The following is a 23079-nucleotide window of genomic DNA, read 5'->3' as shown; positions in this document are numbered from 1 at the left end:
TCGGGAGTGGGAAGAGGAAACAGGGATGCGGCGGACAGGGAGCAGAGACATGGAGCGAGGACCGATTGGAGAGATAGGGAGCCGGGTCACCGAGCGGGGCTGCCGCGCAGCGCCCCACGGGGGACAAGACCGGGCCAGGGAGGGGTTGCAGGGGAGGACGCCGTCTGTCTGATGGTCTGCGGGGCCGCCCATGGCGCACCTGCACGCACCCTACCTGAGTGGCTTTGTGGAACTGCTTCTTCAGCCCTGCCACCGACATGATGGGGTACAGGAGGCCGCGCGGTCGGCAGCTGCAGACGGTGGAGAGGCGGCGGGGGTCGCCGGGCCGCCGCTGGTTGTGCAGCCGCGGGAGCTGCTGGCGCGGGGGCGCGGCGCGGGACGCGGGCTTGTGCGGAGAGACACCCTGACGTCAGGGCGGGTGATGCGGCCTCTTAAAGGGGACGCGGGAAGCCCCGCCCAGGGCGCCAGCGGGAGGCAGGTGAGGGCGCGGAACCCCGGCACTGTGCGAGGACGACTGTCCCTCCACCATCAGAAGCCTGGGCAATCTTCAGCTGTGGGAGTCGTTCATGACCCTGGCAAACGGGTCACCGCCTTTGGGCAGTCCAGACTCAGGTGACCCAGCTTCCAGGTAGCCTCAGCGGCGCTGCATGCGGCGCTGCCCTTGCCCTTTGAGCCTTGGCTCCCTGTGGCAGAAAAGCAGGGTGGCGGCTTATCTGGATCATGAATAAGTCATTGCTCATTTCGTGCCCTGACTTCTCGCTTGACTGGCCACCGAAAACATTTCTCTGCCTCGATTTTAATATACCTTAAGCTTGTTTCACCTTAGGGAAATCCATCAAGTTTTTTTTCTGGTCTATCTAGTACAACTTAACTACTTAAGAAGAAGAGAAGTTCCTACAGTTTGACTGGAATACTGGAATGGAATTGATATGAGTTATTACTACTATAATAGCATTTAATCTTCTTTTTTCAAAAGATAAAAATGAAAAAAAAAAAGCCGAATGTGAACTTGGCATTCACACAATTATCTCGGAGATTTGAGGTTTTCATTCTAACATTTTTATATAATGAAGAAAGGAAAGGCAGTAAGTTATACAAACACCACATAGGGACAAAGGGTGGGTGGGAGTAGGTAAAGGGCCCAGAGCAGCACCAGAAATCTTCTGTGCTCTTACAAGGAGCCACTTCAAGTTTTTCTTGTACTAAAGAGCTTGTGGGACAGTCTCAGATGCTGGCCACACCTGCATGTGTGGATCAAAGTGGTGAGACGCCAAGAGGAGAGTAATTACCAAGACTGTGGAAAAAGTTAACATGGCCTGGATTGGGTTCCTAGAAATAGTTCCCCTCCCCCTCTAGGGCAAGCACATATACTTCTGCAGCTTGAGTAAAGATGAACTGAAGAGCTGGGGCAAGGGGATTCTAGCTGTGGGCTGAATACCAGTCACCCTGGCTAATGTTAATCACAGCATAACAGAATACTGCGCAGTGAGCAGTGAGCACACCCACCGTGGCCTCCCTCCAGGTCTGCAAAGCAAAGCAAAAGGAAGGAAGGAAGGGATCTGTAGTCTTGTGGTCCTTGCTGCTGTTCAGACCTTCCAATCTGTGGTCCTTTCTAAACTACCTGTTAGGTGGAAGCATTGGGACAAATACTGGCTAGAAGATTTAGGCAGGAGGGACATGTTACTTAAGAATTCACCTTTTGGTATAAAAGCCACTATTCCTGCATAAACATCATGACCAAGAAACAAGTTGGGGAGGAAAGGGTTTTTTCAGCTTTCACTTCCACATTGCTGTTCATCACCAAAGGATGTCAGGACTGGAACTCAAACAGGTCAGGAAGCAGGAGTTGATGCAGAAGCCATGGAGGGATGTTCCTTACTGGCTTGCTTCCTCTGACTTGCTCTGCTTGCTTTCTTATAGAACCCAGGACTACCAGCCCAGGGATGGCACCACCCACAAGGGGCCATTCCCTCTTGATCTATAATTGAAAAAATGCCCTACAGCTGGATCTCATGAAGGCACTTCCCCAACTGAAGCTCCTTTCTCTGGGATAACTCCAGCCTGTGTCAAGATGACACGCAAAACCAGCTGGTACAGGCCACAAGGTTCTCCTCCCTTTGCCACAATTCAATGATATGGTCTGAAATTTGTAACTTTGGTCTCAGACATGAAAGAAGTGAAATGGGTACCTGAAGAAGCTCCTCAGAAACTTTGAGAACTTGACGTAACCTTGAGTTAAGCAAGACTAGTACCCACCTTTCTTTGGCTCTTTGACTACTTACTTTGATAGCTTATGCTGCTAAACATTAGAGGAACTACACTGGATTCTGCCTGGAAAACTTCAAAGCTCTTTGAAGCTACTGCTCTCACCTAAGTCTCATCTAAATCAGGGATTCTATTCAAGCTCCAACTATTACCTATGAAAAATGTTGCCCCAGAAGAGAGGTGTTGAGCAGCTCCTTTTGGAAGGCCTCAGAGAAAGGGGTGTCAAGGGATGGTGCAGGAAGACTCCAACACATGCAAATTGGCCCTTGAACCCCAAGGTCAGCCATTCTCAACCCTCCCAATGCTGTAACCCTTTGATACAGTTCCTCATGTTGTGGTGACCACTAACCATAAGAATAATTTTCTTTGCTGCTTCATAACTGTGATTTTGCTACTGGGATACATCATAATGTAAATATCTGTGTTTTCTGATGGTCTTCGGCAACCCCTGGGAAATGGCCATTCGACCCCAAAAGGGGTGGCAACCCACAAGTTGAGAGTCCCTGCCCAAGGTCAGTGATTCCTGACCACATTTTTATGTGCATATGTTCTAACTTGAATGTAGAGGGAAAGGGTACTTGGTGCTAACCACCCCTCTCATGGGTGTTCTCTCACTGCAAAGGATCCCTAACAAAGGCTCAAAGCACAGGGGTGTTGGAATCAAAGGTTAGTTAGGAAGACCTTTGATGAACTCAACATTTTACCATCTAGTCTCCTGAGATAAAATCACTGTAGAATGGTAAATAAACCCAGATCAGCTCAAGAAAGTTCCAATTATGTGAATCCCCTACACAGCACCACCTCACTAATTGGACAGCAAACTCATGGTCAGCAATAATTTCCTCACATCATTTATGCACTACTTCTCTTTGCATTATGGCCAAGCTTCCAGGAAATACCAGGCTGCCAGTGTGCACAGGGCTGATGCATCCTTGGTACCTTTCATGGTGATGTAGATCCTGGGAGGCAGGAGGAAAGCACCCACTTCCATCTTTCTAAACCCCTCCCCCCACCCCTGCTGACCCTGTTCGCAGCCTCTGGCCAGCTCAAGGGTAAACTGCTCCAGAATTCATGTGCAGCTCAGCGGGCTCATGAATCACAACAAAGCTAAGGCGTTCAGTACTAGCTTCAGATTTTACAGCTGAGAAATGCGAGGTGACACAGGGCAGTGGCCAGCTCTTTTTCTACTGCAGCCTCCAGCTAAACGCGGGACAGCAGTGTCGGTGCTAAGTGTAGACAGAGATGACCCAGTGAATGTACAGCCCTGTCACTGGTACCGCTTAAATCACACGCTTAACACCCTTAGCCATGTAGCCCTGTGAGTGAGTGGTGTGTAACATTTTGGGCTTGTGGAAGCGATCCAGGAGCAGGAGTGCTTGCCCTGGAGTGGCAGAGCTAGCAATAGCTTCCTAGAAATGAGAAATCAAGGTCAAGGCCACCTTCATAACTCTGCTCCCAGTTTACCCTGCCCCCACCCCACCTTAATCCCACTCTGCCAACAGCTACACAGGGAGGTACATATGCCTGGTCCCTTTGAGGTAGAACGTGAAAGTCTTATTCCTGTAATGCAGCCCTCCTGTCTCCAAAGCACAGTGGGTATCTCCCTACAAAAGCTTCCTCTTTACTACCTAAGCCCTATTAACCTAGTCACAGAAGACGAGATGAGACAGCCAAGTAGTGACTCACATCAGTCCAATGACGCCTGACTGCATGGTATTCATCTTCCGATGCCCCCAACATTCCTAGCCGACGGACCCCTCCTCTGAAAAGCCTTTCCCCATCCTCTTCCTTTCAAGTCCTTTCCCCAGTTTTGGAGCCCTAGGAATCATGCTGTGAGCCTCTGCTATGAACCTAGTCTAATGTGCATTCATATTGGGTCTTAGATTCTTACATCTTCAACCTGTATATCACTTAGCAGACAGAACATAAAACAGTCCCATTAGTTACAGCCTAATTGAATTTTAAAATTCTGATGAGATTTTTTTTAACTAGACTATTTTAGACAAAATCTCTGCAGATTGTTCAGTACGTCTGGATGCGATGCTCCTCCCGTGGCAGCCATCCCTGCATCCTGGGTCTCCAGGGTCCTGTGGACTCAGAAGGTTCCTGATGTCTTTGCCTTAGCATCCATTTTGTTTAATCGGGGCAAACTCCTTTCTGTTGTTTGTCATCACTGACTCTCCCTTTGCTTTTCCCTGCAATAACATCGAAATCCCTGCTTTCTGTGCTGGCTAGCAACTCAAATACAGAGACTTATGGTTCTGCAAACAGACTTCCCTTTCAGTGAAGAGTCAGATTAACCAGAAACATAGTATTTTAGCCAGTGTCAGTGCTCCGGTAAGATGTTACATTCTGACTCACAATCACACCTTTCACTAGTCTGATTAGTATGTATCCGACTACCAAGGCCACTGGGACTTCCCTAAGCCCTTGGGAATTGGCAGCTAAATGCTTAAAAGTAAATGACAAACAAGAAGACTGTGAGAGGGCAGTGTCCACTCCTAGAAGGAGATAGCCTCAAATAGGAACAAATTGTTAAAGCGTCTTTACCATGGGTGTATCTATTCTACTCCTGGGTAGATATTATTGTAAAAGGAAAATGATAAATAGATGTTGAAGACATCCAACATGACCCCGAGCATGGGCTCTGCCTAGTCAGGCTGCTAAAGCATTGTGTTAAAGAGGTCATGTTCTGTTGCTATTTTAGTAGCTAGCCAGCTATGCAGAGAAAAGCTGTTCCTTAGTCAGAGAACACATTTTACCCATTAGCTGGAGGTTGTGTTCCCCCGATTACAGAAATCCAGAGGAAGAGACGAGATGAGAAAGGAGAGCTCGTCTGGTTTAACACAAAACTGCCAACAACACTAAGAACTCTGGCTATTGTTTCTACTCATGTGTTAGCATAAGCTTTATACATATAAAATAATGTATTGGTTTACTTTACTATGCTTTTAAAGCTATTCTTTAAAGGGGATGGGAGCAATTCACAATGTATACTTATTTTAATAGATCATTTATTTATGACTGCTTAGAATCCCCCTTTACCTTTTAAAATATTTTATAGACTGTTATTACACGTGCTCATTTCTTATTTCTTCTCTGTACCAAACTATAAAATTGACTTCCTTGACAATAAATTCAGTATAAATCATCATTTTAAGACTTCATTTCAAGTGTGTAAGGTAATATGGAAATTCCTTCCTATCAGGAATGCTGATTTTTCTCCCAGGGTTTGGGAGCTTCAATTTGGGAAACGCTGAGCATCAATTCCTGAGGTGTCTGAACTCTGAAGTATATGACCTGAGAGGTTTGTACAGCAGCAAGCAAGAAGGACAGCTTTTCACAGCCTGCAAGCATAAGACCAGCGAATACATGTGACTGAAGTATCTTTGCAAAGTGAGGAGTAGAGCTGACCGAGGAGGCAGAGAAGAGATGTAGAGTAAGTGATGTACTGGTTTTAAAAAACAAAGAACTAGGGAATTCTGGACATGTTGGGAGCACATGGAAGTTTCCGGTTACATGGCAGGTGTGACTCTATTAGAAAACTGATGGCTTATTAAGTCTGGCCACTAGCAGACACAAGGTGGGGTTGAGAGAGCATATAGAGAGGCCAGCCGGCCCAGGAGAGGAGATGCCTGCTACCCCTAGACAGGAGAGCGGTACAACACATGTGGAGACTGAGCCCTGATTAATGGGAAGCTCCTCAGGGGACAGGTGAGGTACAGTTAGCAAAATCAAGAGGGTGCCCAATGGCCCATATCTTTTGGGACTGAGAACCCACAGAGCTAATGACCTCATGCCAATGAACCCTTCTCTTATCAGCCTCAAGGCCCTGTGCAGCTGTAAAATCTGATAGCCATAATCGAGGTCAGTTCCTGATGTATATCCCTTTGTCTAACCAGGTCTTGGAAAATCCTGTTCTCTGTACCTGCGTTCTGCTTTATAGCTGGCTAAGTCTCTGTGTGTCCTCAAATGATTCGATTTAAAAGGCTTCTCTGACTTCCCTAACAGGGTCAGAGTTTACCAATACAGTCTCTTAGAGCTAAGTATTGCTCTCCTTGGATGTTCGAGTCACAGATGTGGTTTTCCACTAATTATTGTGATTTTTTGGCCTGTCTATCTTGCCTCTTTCCCCACTGTTCTGCAAATTCCACAGAGACAGGTACTGCTGCTAGCTTATACCCACTACTGCATATCCGGTATATATTTATTGTTAACCACACAGAAACTGCTCAGCGGGGCAGTATGTGAATGAGAGAAAGAAAGCATGCATTAATAGGCAAGTTTATGGGCAGAGAAGCTTTAGGAAATTTAAAATTTTTGGAATAAGTTCAAGATCCTCCAAAGCCTACCTAAACATGAACTGAGACACCACAACTGGACTAGCCGCTCAGTGAACGTTACACCCAGATAGATATCCCCACTGACAACCCTATGATTAAGCCTTTATATGCAATGTGAATATATATATATATTAGGAACCCAAAGTGAAAGGCTCCAGGGTGAGCAGAGACAAAGGACTCTGAAATTTACTTTGGAGCAAATCCCAGATCACTCACTCAGGGAAGCACAAGATATACAAGTAGACATTCAGATCTAAGCCCAGAACACTCAGGAGAATAAAGCCAAGTTCAGAGCAAAGATAGGAAAGAAACCTGAAGCCAGGAACTTACCAGGAAAACCTTTACAGTGGAGTAATCAAGACTGTGATTAATGGCTCAGCGGTTAAGAGCACTGACAGCTCTTCAGAGGTCCTGAGTTCAATTCCCAGCAACCACATGGTGGCTCACAACCATCTGCAATAGGGTCTGATGCCCTCTTCTGGTGGGTCTGAAGAGAGCAATGGTGTGCTCATATACATAAAATAAATAAATAAATAAATAAATCTTTAAGAAAAAAGAAATACTAAAAGTTAGCTTCACATGCAGCAAAGTTAGCCTCCCTCACCTCCTCCCTCTAAAGCCCCCTTGTTCTGTTTTCTGTACTCCCCAAAACATCTCCAAATGCTCAGCATGGACAACACCCCATGCTTGTATGTATGACTAATTGTTGAGGCTCTACCCAACTTGCTTGACCGGAAGCAGGCCACGCCCTTCAGGTGATTTTGATGCAAGGCTGGAATCAGCGCCCTGGTGTGGCCCCAGCAGGGATGATAGTTCTGGGACGGATGAACAGGGGGCTACATGCCTCAGCCAGCCAACATTCCCCACAGCTGGCTGCTCCCTCACATGCATTGCTTCTATTATGTGTTACTTCTCTTTTTATCCCACAAGCAATGAGACCGACATAAGCTCATTAGAAAGTTTGCTAGAGGTTTGTGGCCTGTGTTAGTTTACAGAAGCTAATGTAATGAAGTACTACTATGAACTTAAAAATACAGGTATTTACTATTCATTTTTAAGTCAAAATTTTAATTTTAAGTAATGTGTTTATGTGTTTGGAAGGTACGTGGATATCTGTGTGGATGCTCATGGAGGCCCTAAGCATCAGATCCCACTGGAACTGGAGTCAGAGGTGATTGCAAGCCACTCAGGTGCAGGTTCTGCGAACCAAGCCTGGGTCGTCTACAGAAGCAGCACATGATCTTAACTGTGAGGCATCTCTCCAGCCTCTCATTTCACATATTTGAAAGTTGGAAATCTGTGGTGCATTCCTTCTGAGGGCTCAGAAAGGGGAAAAATCTACCCATGATTTTCTGGGGGTAGTTATAATCTATGTCATTCTTTGATGTACAGATGCAACACATGGGAGATGCTACTGTCTTCCATGACCTTATTATAATCTCTTGTATCTTCATCTAATTTCTGTTAGAAGGAGACTAGAGGAGCTAGAGAGATGGCTCAGTGGTTAAAAGTGTTTGTTGCTTTTCCAGAGGTCCCAGGTTCAGTTCCCAGAACCGATATCTGACAGCTTACAACCATCTATAACTACAGCTCCAGGAGACACAGTGCTCTCTCCTGTGCTCTCTGAGTACTTACACATACAGACCACATAAATAACAACTGAAAACAAGTCTTTTATAAAAGAGGATTCTAGATGTTAGTTTAAGAGCCAACCTATTCCAACATACATTTCTCAAATAAGGTCTTCTTTGACGCTAATAGTGCATTTAGAACTTCTCCACATTTTTCAGGTAGATATAATTTAACCCACAATGCGGGCCAAATTCATAATCTCTTTCGATAGTACAGCCAGTCCTTGAATTATTATGGCTATATCAAAGTATTTTGACTCTGAGATGGTATAAAAGTAATATGTGTTTATTAGGAACCAAATTTGAATTCAGCTTTTTTTCTGGTTAAATGCTACAGTGTAGAACACTCTCCACTACATATGATCACAAGGTGTTTTGCATTTTTGCAACCCAAAATGTATATAAAATGTCTAAACATCTCCTGCATGCCTATAGATGTTCTGTGTTATACTTTTAGTATAGTATTTAATAGATCAAAGGAATATTCAACAATTTATTGTAAGTGAGCTTTACATTAGATTATTTGTGGATCTTAAAGGTAATTGTGCTGTTTAGTTTTATGTCTACTTGACACACAAGCAAGAGTCATCTGAGAAGAGAGAACCTCAGCTGAGAAATTGTCTCCATCAAATTGGCCTGTAGGTAAGTCTGTAGGTACATTTTCTTGATTGATAATTGGTGTGGAGGACTTAACCCACCAGAAGGCAGAGGTCCTAGGTTGGATAAAAGCGTAGGCTGAACGAGCCATGGAGGTAAAGCCGGAAGAAGCATTTCTCTGTGGCTCCTGCCCTGGCTGCTGTTTAAGTTCCTGCCCGACTTCATTCAATGATAGACTGTAATCAGCCTAGGTAAGCCAAATAAACCCTTTCCTCCCCTAAGTCACTATGGGTCACTGTGTGTGTAACAGCCATGCAGATCATACTGGGATAGAAACATAAGCAAGCATTCTGAGCACACACATTAAGGTAGGCGGGACTAAGCTAAGGTGCTCAGGTTAGGCGTATTAACTAAAATTTCTACCTGAGATATTTCAGTGTACAGTGGAACCCAGTGGGATGGCACCCTATCCAAGTGAAGGACTTTCTTCCCATTCTTCAGCATTCATAAGTCACCTTTGCAAAGACAGCAACATAAGGACCCTTGCCGACCTCCTCATTTTATGCTACAGCTGAGAACAAGGCACAGGAGGCTCCATTGCACCCAACTTACTATGTCCCAAAACAGTGAGGATTGCAGGCAAGGCTTTAGGAGTTTCTTCTCCAGGTCTGCACAATTAAACATAGGAGTTTCTCTGTCCCCAGGGCCTCAACCAATAGCCAGCCTGTAAATGCACAGTTAAAGGACCTGCCACTCATCACCCATAACTCTGTGTGCCTTCTGGTTTTTAGACATGTAAATCCTATTCTGGGTAGAAGGGGAGACTCATTAAATCTGAGGAGACAGAACTCAACAACAAGAGATCTGGAAATTCAGGACTATTTTAGGAAATGCCCTCTGGATTCACAGATCTTCCCGAAGAGGAGCTGCAAGTGTGTGCTATTAAATCAATAAGCAATTCTGACCTTTAAGTATCAAAGAGAAAAGCCGAAGCTGGCAGCTCTGCTTCCAGTCCTCTGTCTCTCCCACTCAGCCTTCTGGAGGCTCTACCAGCTGAGAACACATGTTCCACATCAGCATCTTGTGCATGGAAACTCTACAAACCAGAAGGTAATGGAAGGCTCAGACTCAGACTTCACCATGGAAATCTTTTAAACACAATCACTGTGAGGGTGGCAACAGACAAGGCAACGGTCTTGAGAAGACTGGATATTGCTATTAGTGTAATTAAAGTACACAAGACAGTAAATACAAGTGACCAAGCCAAGGGTAGCGACTATTTCTAATTTCCTGACTTTCACTTAGTTTTAAATTATTCAAGAAAGATTAACATGTCTTTTGTAACCTAAGTATTCTTCTCAACTTAGCTTCTATTTGGTTGATGTTTTCCATTATTTAAAACACTGCATGCTTTTAAATTTTTAAAATAATTAAAAAATATATGTGTGCATATGTGTTTGTGTGAATTCATGTGTGTGCACTAGATGCCTTCTGAGGCCGGAAGGAGGCACTGGATCCCCTAGAACTAGACTTACAAGTGGCTGTAAGTTGCCCGGTGTGGATACTGCAAAGCAATCCAAGGTCCTCTGGAAAGCAGCATGTACTCTTAAGTTCTGAGCAATCTCTTCATCTCATTTTTAAGAAAAGGAAGCATTTTAAAATACTTTGAAAACTCTAGTTCAGTCCCACTCCTTGTCTGCTTCTCTCCCTGGGGTGCCCAGCCCACTGTGCACCAGGCTGGGCTGGAGGGAGGGAAGCTTAGCAGAGCATGCTGGTGCAATGCAGGGCCTTGGGAGGGAGGGAGTGCACAGGCAAGGAATACACACACACACACACACACACAGGAACAGCTTCAGAGAACTGGTTCAGTTTATTGGGGGGGGGGGAGTCTTTATGCCCCTGGGGAGGTGGTCAGGGTCTCTGCGGCAAGGTTTGTATGGCCATATACAATTGGTCAGAACAGGGGTGTTGGAATATACTTCATTTGCATACTCAGGGGCTTGGGTTTCTGAGGAGGGGAAGCCTTATAAGGTCAAACAAGGATTGAGGCCTGATACCTGTCCTGTCAGGGTGGTAAAGTCCTATTTTCCGGCACCAGGTTGGGAGAGGGGCAGGAGCCAACACCTGCTGTCCTCATATGAGGTATCCCAGGTTGAAACTTTCCTTGACCCTTCCCTCATTAATCCTGAGCCAGTATTGTCTCACAGGTCAGTGGTTCTCAACCTTCCTAATACTGTCACCCTTTAATACAGTTCCTCATGTTGTGATGTCCCCCAACCATAAAATTATTTCCTACTTCATAATGGTAACTTTGCTACTGTTATGGATTATAATGTAAATACCTGTGTTTTCTAATGGCCTTAGGTGACCCCTGTGAAAGGATCATTCCACACTCAAAGGGTTCATGACCCATAGGTAGAGAATCACTGTTCTAGTTGGTTGTAACAATAACAATGAAAATTATTTTTCTAAAAATATTTTATAACCCAAGGATGATGTTGAATGTCTGACCCATCTGCCTCTGCCTCCTGAATGTTGGGATTATAAACCTGCAACATCATACCCTACTACTAATTATTTCCAAAGATAATTGTCTCAGTTAGGGTTTTAGTGCTGTGAACAGAAACCAGGGCCAGGCAACTCTTAAGCAGACAATATTTAATTGGGGCTGGCTTACAGGTTCAGAGGTCCAGTCCATTACCATCAAGATGGCAGCATCCAGGTAGGCATGGTGCAGGAGCTGCTGAGGAGAGTTCTACATCTGAAGGCCGCTGGGAGAAGACTGCTAAGCTTCTAGGCAGCTAGGATGAGGGTCTTAAAACCCACAGTGGCACTCCTACTCCAAAAATGCCATACCTCCTAATTGTGCTACTTCCTGGCCAAACATATGCAAATCTTCACACCAACGTTCCTTAAAGCAATTTAAAGAAAATATGACTAAGATAAGAAGTTTATATAAGTTAATAAAAAAGCAAAAACTCCCATCAAATAGGAAAACTGAATAAAAGCATGGGCTGCTCACTGAAATTATAAGACTATCTATTAGTGTGTGAACAGGCCCAGCATCACAGGATACGTGCTAAAATAATAATAATCCTTTGGAAAAAGACTTACATTCTATATGTAATTTCCTGAAACAAACATCTTCAAACAGAGTAAACACCATGCAACTTTTCATACGTGGTTTGGCGCTGTATGTCAACTGTTAAAATTGTCCACCTTAATTCAGTAATCTTGTATCCAAGTCTATTCTCAATAGAGAGATGGAAACCAGATTACTGGTTTGGTGTCCTGGTTTGGTTTCTGTTCTTGTGATAAACACCATGAACAAAAGCAACTTGAGGAGAAGGGATTTGCTTTACTTTGACCTCCTAAGTAACAGTCCATCATCAAGAGACGGGAAGCAGGACCCCAGCGGTGGGAGCTGGGACAGAGCTGGGACAGAGCTGGGACGGCTTGCTCCTTTGGCTCATGTTCCCCTACCTGTCCGATAACTCCCAGGACTACCTGCCAGGGATGGCGCTCCCCACAATGTGCTGCTCACTGAAACCCATCACTAACAGTGCCTCACTAGCCTACAGGCAGCTCCGATAGAACATCCTCTCACTTAAGGTACCCTCTTCCCAAAATGACCTATTGACAAAAGCAAACCAGTACACTTGGCCAGTGCTTGAAATGGGCATAAGGGATTAAGGTTAATGGCCAAAGGGAGTATGGTTTCCAAACAATTTGTTTTACATTGGATTGTGGTGAAGGGCCTGCATGCTGTTTAATGTCATGAATGAAATGGATGAATTTCGGGCTATGTGAATTATACCTCCATAGAAATCAGACAAGGATTATTATAATATTGAAATAGTAATCAATATGTTATATAAAAGGAAAGTAATGAAACAATCCAAAACTCTAACATTATGAAATGGGGGAGGCTGGAGCTATAGCAACAACTCTTGCTGGACAGCCGTGGTGAGCAGAGTTTAGATCCCAGGCCCCAGATAACGACACTGGATTCCCTGCAAGCCTGTCATGGTAGCTAAGAGGGCCCCAGTGCCTTCCTCTCGCCTACACCTGCACACATAGATTACTACACACACGTACACACAAACACACACACACAAATAAATAAATCTTAAGAAATAAAAATGGAATGGAATGTCAAAATCTAGGGAGGCTTCTGTACGTTATCCCATGGCTGAAGGCAGAAAGGGTCCGGAAAAAGCAGGTGGAAGAGTGAACAAGCAGAAGAAGGAAGAGGTTGTTTCTGTTCAACTGAAAGTAGGGGTTTTTTCCATACAATATATTTTGATGCAGTTTCCCCTCCTCCCACAGCTCCTCCTGGTCCTCACCACCCACCCAAATCCATAACCTCTCATTAGAAAATAAATAGGCACCTGAAAAGAAAAAAATAAGAGGATCAAATAAAACAAGGAGACTAGAAGAGCTTTCTTTTATATATATATATTTTCTATATTCTTTGTTTACATTCCAAATGCTTTCCCCTTTCCCAGATCCCCTCCCCCCCCCATATATCCCATAAACCTTCCTCTCTCCACCCATTCTCCAATCACCTCCCTCCTTTTTCTCTGTCCTTATACTCCCCTCCAATGCTAGATCAATCCTTTCCAGGATCAGGACCCTCTCCATACTTCTTCATGGGAGTCATTTGTTATGCTATTTGTGCCTTGGGTATTTAGAGCTTCTGGGCTAATTAATATCCACTTATCAGAGATTGCATTCCATGTGTATTCTTTTGTGATTGGGTCACCTCACTTAGGATGCTATTTTCCAGATCAAACCATTTGCCTAAAAATTTTGTGAATTCATTGTTTCTAATTGCTGAGTAGTATTCCATTGTGTAAATATACCACATTTTCTGTATCCATTCCTCCTTTGAGGGGCATATGGGTTCTTTCCAGCTTCTGGCTATTATAAATAAGACTGCTATGAACATAGTGGAGCATGTGCCTTTATTGCATACTGGGGAATCCTTTGGGTATATGCCCAGGAGAGATATAGCAGGGTCCTCCGGAAGTGTCATGTCCAGTTTTCTGAGGAACTGCCAGACTGATTTCCAAAGTGGTTGTATCATCTTACAGCCCCATCAGCAGTTGAGGAGTGTTCCTCTTTCTCCACATCCTTGCCAACACCTGTTGTCTCCTGAGTTTTTGACCTTAACCATAGAATAGCTTTCAACAAACGAACAAACAAAAGGAGGCGAAGACTTCCTCCCCACCCCCACCGCCACCCCATACCCCTCCCCCAGCAATGGGCAAAGAGACACCTCGTTGGTGGTGTGGCTCTTATATCAGATATCAGAGCGAAAGGCAGTCCTTTGTTCATCCTAGCTTGATACCCAGCTTGGTGACCAAAAGCTGTCTTATGCCTAGGACTCATAAAAGCCAAATCCAGGCAGCTCACTCAATGCAAGAGGATGAAGACAGACAGAGAAACCCGCAGACCACCACCCCACCGACAGACCTGCCCTCTAGCGCATGACACATGTGGGCCATAGATACCTGCTCGACACCCTGCCGTGCAGCATGGATGGCAAACGTCACCAGGACCCACCAGTCACATGGCCAGCCTGCAGCAGGAGCCACCACAAGGTGCTGGTATATGGTGGGCAGATGGGAGAGAAAGCGAAGTAGAACAGCTTGAGCTTTATGAAGAGAGGTGGAAGTGGAGACTCAGCTGGAGTGGGGAGAGGTCCCACCTGTGGCCATGGTAATAAGGTTCCAGCCTGAGCTGCCACTGAAGGCCATGTCTGAGTCCTTGGCTACACAGCAGCCAGGGTCAGAGTCAATGTCCCTGGCTCATATTACCATTAGAGAACATGGGGATGTCCCGGATCCAGGCAGCCGCCAGGACCATGTGGATGTCTAGGGGGTGTGCATAACAGGAAGCCTCCTCCCTGGATGCAGCGCCCTAGAGAGCTGGCCCCATCTTTCAGTAACACTTGGGAGAGTAAGCCCTGCACATGCACAGCAGAGCTGACCCTGGTCAGGTGATGGCCACAGGTGAGCTAACTCTGTGGGTGAGAGCACCGGAGAGCAGGCCCTGCAACTTGTCTGCCACGAGGTGATGTGGGTGCAAGGGTGATGCCCTCCCTTTCACCCCTCACAATTGGCAGTAGCCAGGAGAGCTGGCCCTGGGATCATAAGAGCTGGAGACCTATCCCAGTCCCAGCTCACAGACTGTAGCACTCGAACTGGCCCTGCCCCTTACTTGGAAAACCCAGCCCTGAGGGTGCCCCCACAGGTGAGCCAGGCCAGAGGGCGTGAGAATGGGAGAGTTAGTCCATACCCTCACAGGCCGCAGCACTGCCAAGAAGAGTAGGCCCCAAATCTTGACTTGGCAGCACTCCATCCAGAGTGAGCTGCCCTCCTCCCCTCCCAGAATCCCAGGGCAAGAGAGCCAGAGAGCAGACCCTGACATTGGGTGGCCAAGCCACGTCAGCCCTGGAGAGCGCACCCTAGTGGTGCAGATAAGGAAGAGCAGGCGGGCTCACCAGCTCAGCTACCACCCAGGCCCAAATCCAGGGCTAATTGGCCCACCCCAAAATGTCTGTCAGCTGGAATGCTTGGGACATATAAAAGGGCCAGTCCTGCTGTCCCAAAGCTGCATCTCCATGGCACAGGGCAACAACAGGATAACAAGAAGGAGTTTTGACGAGGATCCAATATCGATGATGTCATAGAAGCCAGAGATCTTGAACTCATTGCAATGAACATTTTCAAGTAAAGACGTTCGGAGAGAGGGATATGCTATGGGACACACTGACACACTGTAGCTTCCGTGACGAGATGTTTTCTAGGCTTTGTTTGGTTGTTTTTGTTGTTTGCCTGTGTTTTATTTTGGGGAGGAGATGTTGCAAGGGCAAAGGTCAGACATGAGATGAGTGATACATGATGGGAAACTCACCAAGAATCCATCGAAACTTTCTAAACAGTGGCAAAGAAAAAGTCCAGGAAACACATACCGAATCAGAGTCACATTAATTCACATCCACACAAGTCCCATAAAATTTGTAAAACTGGAAACCATAAGCAAAAGACCTATAAGGTTAAATGAGGGGGAAAAAAGCCCAAGCAAAGCGTTAAGAGACAAATAAAGAAGGAAGGAAAGGAGAAAGAAGCAGAAAAAAAAAAAACCCTCCAAAACTATGTTGAGTTTGTTTTGTGCTGGGCTCGGGGCTGCCCTTCAGTGTGTTTCTCATTTGCGGTGAGACTCCGTTGGAGAAAACTATTTTTTTCCTTTGAGAGAAGTTAACACTTGGAGATGGCTTCTGGCTCAGGAATGGAGCCATAGTTCCTCCTCTTAGCACGCAGACCGCATTTGACTTTAACCTGTGCAGGCCCTGTGCATGCTGCCACAGTCTCTGAGTTCATATGTGCATCAGTCCTGTTGTGTCTGGAAGACCTTGTTTCCATGAGTTCTTCCATGCCCACTGGCTCTTAGAGTCTTCCTGCTTCCTCTTCTTCAGAGATCCCTGAGCCTTGAGGGGAAGGATTTGATGAAGACTTCCCATGGAGGACTGAGAGTTCTAAGACCTCTCGTTCTTAGCACATTGTACAGCTGTGGGTCTCTGTATTTATTAGCATCTCCTACTTGGCTAAGCAAGATAGAGATCTATCAGTATAGCAGACCATGTTAGGAGCCATTCTATTGTTGAGCATACTTTTGTAAGTCCACTCTCATGATGACTAACCCACTCCCCAATAGTGACATTCCTCCACACATCAATGCAGAACCCTCGTGACATTAAGTTCTTACCAGGCCCACATACTAATACGGGATTAAATTTTTAACATATGAGCCTTGAGGGACACATTAACCCTGTGACACATTTCTAGAGGTGATGGTGTGTGCCTCAGTGTTCAGATGATTTTCCCTGTATAATCAATCATAAATTATTTAAACATAGTCTGGGCTATATCCTCCAAGTTTTAAGATATGACAGTTTAATTATTCTGTTCAAACCATTTTCTAATTTCTATTATAATTTTTGCTTTGATCTATGGGATATACAAATAAACTGCTTAATTTTCAAGAATATGATTTTGTAGAAATCTCTGTAGCTTTCTAGCTTAACCTCTCTTAGTTACTCTTAATTACACTATAGACCTAGAATATATGTTTGGTTAGAATCTTTTAATACTTAACTGAGACTAGCTTTAGGACATGGTAGGTTTGGTAGATGTTCTGTTCTATTTGTGGTTTTTTTGGCAAAAGCTGGCATTTCAAACATTAATGCCCTTATGTTTCCTATAAACCTCACAAATGCCTTTATGTAGAAATGCCCTTCTCTTAATAGAAGCACTTAATTTACTCGTTTCTACTAATACCATATGAATCTGTGTTGAAAACTGCAACCCTGCTTCTTATTTTCCCTTATTAGACCTACCCGTTCCCTTTCCCTTGTTGTTTTGATGATTACTCGATTGAGTCCATGTTTATTAATCTCTATTTTCACTACTATTAGTTTTAAGCCTCCTCTTCTCTTCCTTAAAGCATTACCTAGGGCTGTGAGAAATGGATTGCAGTGGTTAAAGTGCTTGCCATGCAAGTCTGAGGAGTAGAGTTTGGGTCTCCAAACTCCACGTAATGTGTTGGTTGGGCGTGGCGGTTGCTTGTGATCTCGGTGTCCAGAAGGCAGAGGCAGCAGGCTCCCTAACAAGCTGGCAAGCCATGGCTCCAAATCGGTGAGCTCTGGGTTTGACAGGCTGTTCTTTAGTGAACAAGGTGGAAAGTAACAGAGTACGAGGCCTTCTCTTCTTCCACATGCATGTGCACACACAAGCACTGGCACTCCCTCATGTATGCTGCCCCCTCACATGAACATGTGCACACTTGTACACACACACACACACACACACACTCACATTGATGATGGTGGAAAGTTACGCTTGAGATTACAACATTACAAATTGGATCCCTTATTTTGCCAACAGTTTTTGACATTTATTGAGATTCATATGCTATTCTTAAACAGTGCAAGGATTCAATACTTTAACCTCACTTATGCAATTCCTGCACTCGGGAGGCAGAGGCAGGCCAATCTTTGTGAGTTCCAAGCCACAATGATTTACAGAATGAGTTCCAGGACAACCAAGACTACACAGAGAAGCCCTGTGACTATTAAAAACCAAATTAAAAATAAAAAGAATCTTGTGTTATGGATATTTTTTCTATTTACAACTATTTGATACTAGTGTGCTAAGAGTTTATCAGAAAGTTGCTGAATTTTGTCATATATTTTTGTTCTACTTAATTTAATCAATCATATTTTCCTCTACTTTTTCTTTTTTTATTGAAAAGGGAAGTAAAAACACTTTATGATAAAATTAAAGATTTACATGGAAAATATTTCAGATAAATACATTAAAATTGACAATTTTCATGGAAAATTAAAGAGTAAAGTGGTAGACATGTAAAACATTGCTAAATTAAATGAAATATGAAATAGAAACATTTTATGATAGAATTGAAGATTTACATGGAAAATATTTCTAATAAAATTGTAGAAAAATGTAGAAAAACATGTTAGAATTGAAGATTATCATGGAAAATTTTATACAGCTATAATAATGGTAGGCATAAAAGTATTCCTAAGTTGATTGAAAGTGGAATTATAAACATTTTCTGATGAACTTGAAGATTTACATGTAAAATATTTCTGATAAAATTGAAGAAATATATAGAAAAACATGTTAAAATTAAAGATTATCATAGAAATTATAGAGATAAAATGATAGACGTAAAGATAATTCTAAGTTGATTGAAGGTGGAATTATAAACATTTTCAGATAAAATTGAAGATTTACATGGAAAATATTTCTGGTAAAATTCAAGAAATATATAGACAAACACATTAAAATTGACTATTTCATTGAAAATTTTACATATAAAATGGTAGATATAAAAACTTTTTCTAAATTAATTGAAGGTGGAATTAAAAACATTTGTGATAAAATCAAAGATTTATATTGAAAACATTTCTGATAAAATAGAGGAAATATATAGAAAGATTTTAAAATTGAAGATCATCATGAAAAATAATGCAGATAAAATGGTAGACTTAAAATCATTACTAAATTAATTAAAAGGGGAATTACAAACATTTTTTGATAAAATTGAAGATTAGCATGAGAAATATTTTTTAGTCTATGTCTTTTTATTGGGGAATTGAGTCCATTGTTGTTAAGCGATATTAAAGAATAGTGATTGTGGCTTCCTGTTATTTTTATGTTTGTGTGGGTATCTTCTTTTGGGTTTGTTGGAAGAATATTACTTTCTTGCTTTTTCTAGGGTATAGTTTCCCTCCTTGTGTTGGCATTTTCCATCAATTATCCTTTGTAGGGCTGGATTTCTGGACAGACATTGTGTAAATTTGGTTTTACCATGGAATATCTTGGTTTCTCATCTATGATGATTGAGAGTTTTGCTGGGTGTAGTAGCCTGGGCTGGCATTTGTGCTCTCTGGTGCAAATGGTGGCGGGAAGACTTCTGTCCCAGCTGCTCCACTGATCTTATGTCCTGTGTGCTCCTAGCTGTTCCTCTCCAGAGAGAAGGTGGAGATCTCACCTCTTCACTTAGAAGTGCTGGGTGGTAGAGGCAGGGGCAGGCAGATTTCTGAGTCTGAGGCCAGCCTGATCTACAGAGTGAGTTCCAGGACAGCCAGGGCTACACAGAGAAAACCTGTATCGAAAATACTATGTTTAAAAATGGCCTTTTGTTTTCAGTAATGTTTTACATCTTCAAGTGGGTGTTTTCTTTTCATAAGATAGTATCTAAAAGGATAGAAATAAGTGTGTGCATGTGGTGGAAGAGTATAGAGACTCTCTGTCCAATGATCTATGAGGCAGGCTGATTCTCTTTTGCTCCGGGGGAGAAACGGAGACATGGTTCTGCTGAATGATAAATATATTCACAGCAAACATCACTAAGTCCTTTAAGCCCTGAGAATGAAAGATGAGGCTATAAAATGCATGACGAATAGCACAGGCGATAGCGAAGCAGAGCTGGGTGTTTTGGACCAGGGGAAACACAATGACTGAATTCCCTCATACAGCATGTTGTTACAACAAAAATATTTATATTTCCACTGAGCACCAATGCTCTGAAATAAAGGGATCTGTTCCAAGCAAAGACCCACACAGAAAACACATATCCTGAAGGTAACTGGAGAGCATATGCTCTACACGTCCTATCACCCATGTCAAGGGATATTTATTAGCCAGACAGCATTTAGCCATGCCTGCAAACACTTGCAGTAAAAAGCATATATAAAAACAGATCCGATATTTCCCCCTTGGACATTCCATTCCAAAGAACAAGATGTATATGGCTTTTTCTTTCTCTATGGACATGCACTACACATCTTTCTTCAGCAGGGGGATTCTTAGCAGCTGTATCCCACTAGACGAGAATTAAATTGATGGGGTTTAAATGTGTCTATGAAGAAATGGGGAAGAATGCACACACAATGGCTCTGCACAAAAATGTTGCTCCAGCTACAGAGAATTGAAGGAATCACGAATTATTATGGGGGAAAAGTTAATGCAGACAAGGATTATGAAACAAACTCCAATGGTGTGATCTGTGTTGTCTCCTTCCCTTTCCTACCCATCCCTTCCCACCCCCACTATCTCTCATTTTCAGGCCCATTACATAGAGTTTAGAGAAATAGTTTTCTCCTTAAGTCTATGGAAATGTTACATGCTCAACCCTGATGCAGGAGTTACCCAGAGCAGACTGGCTGTGCTGAATCTAAAGCATACAGGACTTGCCACGCCCCCCACCCCAAATCCACAATTACACAGGTAAAATTAGTAGGCCACCAGAAACCTGGATATTTGTGGAACTTCCTTCATATTCTTAAATATTGTCAAGAAACTTAGTGCTTGCTAGGCATGCGGGGAAGAAAATAATGGGAATCTTATTCAACTTCAATAGTTCCAGGCAATAGTTGCGTGATTATTATGTGGTAACCAACTTCTTTCTGATTGATTTTAGGCCCTGTTCCATTAGAAGAGATCTTCATCTCTGGTATTATAATTGTGGTCAAAAGCCCATGGCTGGGACTTTAAAGCCCATGTTTATAGAGGTCATAGCCTATGTCTGCACTGGTCATGGGTCCGAGGGTAGAACTTGTTGTTGTTATTTTGCTAAATGGTCATGCTGTCAATTATCTTATAAATATGTACTTTTCTCTACATAGACCTGATTTTCACCCAGTTTTGGTCAGAGCAGCTTCTTTCTTTCTTTCTTTCTTTCTTTCTTTCTTTCTTTCTTTCTTTCTTTCTTTCTTTCTTTCTTTCTTTCTTCCTTCCTTCCTTCCTTCCTTCCTTTCTTTCTTTCTTTCTTTCTTTCTTTCTTTCTTTCTTTCTTTCTTTCTTTCTTTCTTTCTTTCTTTCTTTCTTTCTTTCTTTCTCTCTCCCTCTCTTTCTTTCTTTCTTTCTCTTTATCTGTCTGTCTTCCTTCCTTTCTTTCTTTCTTTCTTTCTTTCTTTCTTTCTTTCTTTCTTTCTTTCTTTCTTTCTTTCTCTCTCCCTCTCTTTCTTTCTTTCTCTTTATCTGTCTTCCTTCCTTCCTTCCTTCCTTCCTTCCTTTCATTTTCTTTCCAGTCAGAACAGTCAATACAGAGATTCATAAATAACTGAAGTGCTGAGAAGTGACCGAGGACTCACCCTTAAACAAGACATCTTTCTCAAGTGCTCCCACGCTAGCCCATGCCAAGGCTCAGGGAACATTGCAGAGGAGGAGGTGAAAAGATTGTAAAAGCTACATAGGGAGGAATGTTGTGTAATGCTGTCTTCTGGACACAATATGATTTTCTCAATTAGGAGTTCCCAGCAACCCTAATTACTTTCACAAGATCTATATGAAATCAAGCCAGACAAAATTTCAACATTGACAAGGAATTCTCAAGGTCCCTATTGGGAACCTTTAGGTTCTTCCTCTATTGAGAAGAGTTATTGGCATTTAATAGCTGCTAGGGAAAGGAGAATCATTCTTCTTTGAGGGTGTAGACATTGGTAGGTTACCCAAGATCCAGTGCATGGCCCCACAGCATGCACATATGAAATGAATAAATTGACCTAGTGTATTTTTTTTTTTAAAAAGTGCTGCTGTGTCTCTGGCATTTTAAGCTGTGTTTCTACCATCTTCCCAGCTTCTGGAAGGTTTGCTGCCATGGCTGTACAGGAAGCCACAGGCACAGTTCAAGCTCATCCTGGTGGGTAACAGTGGCACCAGGAAAATGAAGTTCATGAAGTGGTAGCCAGCCTGAGTGTGGATGTGCACTTGCTTGCCTTCCATACCAACAGAGGGTCCATCAAGTTCAATGCGTGGAACACAGTCAGCACGGGAGAAGTCTGGGGACAGCATGATAGCGGCTACTTCTAATCCCGGTGTGCTATTATAATGTTTGGTGTAAAGGACATCAAGGGTTACTTACAGGAACATACCTAATGGGCATGAAGATCTGGTGCATATGTGTGAAAACATCCTCATTGTATTGTGCAGCAACAAAGTGGATGTTAAGATCAGGTAGCAAATGTATTGTCTTCCACAGAAAGAAGAATCTTTCCTACTATGACTGTTAAGCCAAAAGTAACTACAACTTTGAGAAGCCTCTCCTCTGGCTCTCCAAAGAGCTCATCAGAAATCCTAACTTGGTGTTTCATGGACACCGCTTTGGCAACATAGTTGCTCAAAGGACTGCCTCCCAGATGAGGGTGATAACTTGTGACATCAGCAGTACCCTGTGTGTGCAGCATCTTACTTAGCCAAGCTGGTCCTGTACTTCACTGGGATGCTGAAGGAGGCGAGTGGGCTTCAGAGTGAACACAGCAGTTAAAATATACCTTCAAGTTTTGTTTTGTGTTGTGTCTGTCTGACTGTTTGTTTGTTTGTTCATACTTGACTATTTGTTTGGAACCCAGTTGTTTCCCTCCTGAATTTCAACGATAACACTGTTACTACAGTTACATCACAATTTTCAGTTTGTTACTGTCAACCCCATTCTTTCCATTTAGAAGCAGAATACAGTTATTCTTCAAATAATAATAAAAAAGGAGAAGATATAAAGTTGAAGGCGGATGTATTAAGGGATCCATGGGGAGTTGAAGGAAGAGGCAGGGGGAGAGGATAGGATCATATTTCATTGTGTATGTATATGGAATTCTTAAAGAATAGTTTTTTTAAAAATAGAAAAAGATAAAAGAAAACAACACAATTTTA

General features: G+C 43.2%; 1 protein-coding gene, 1 non-coding gene and 1 pseudogene across 2 annotated transcripts in view; 2 read left to right on the top strand and 1 right to left on the bottom strand.

Annotated features, from left to right (window-relative positions):
• Positions 1–450, bottom strand: part of Sh3gl2 (SH3 domain containing GRB2 like 2, endophilin A1) — a 190484-nt gene extending 190034 nt beyond the window's left edge. The window contains exon 1 of the mRNA XM_052176703.1: positions 215–450. Coding sequence (XP_052032663.1) covers positions 215–259 — 45 coding nt within the window. The 5' untranslated portion in view covers positions 260–450. The remainder of the gene's footprint in view (positions 1–214) is intronic.
• Positions 422–22625, top strand: LOC127680278 (GTP-binding nuclear protein Ran-like; annotated as a pseudogene).
• Positions 14092–14232, top strand: LOC127681914 (small nucleolar RNA SNORA48). Its single transcript, XR_007977255.1, has one exon. It is a non-coding gene; the product is annotated as a small nucleolar RNA SNORA48 (small nucleolar RNA).
• Positions 22626–23079: the final 454 nt, after the last annotated feature.

This window comes from Apodemus sylvaticus, chromosome 3, assembly GCF_947179515.1.
Source record: "Apodemus sylvaticus chromosome 3, mApoSyl1.1, whole genome shotgun sequence".
Taxonomy (NCBI): domain Eukaryota; kingdom Metazoa; phylum Chordata; class Mammalia; order Rodentia; family Muridae; genus Apodemus; species Apodemus sylvaticus.
This window is presented reverse-complemented; position numbering and strand designations above follow the sequence as displayed.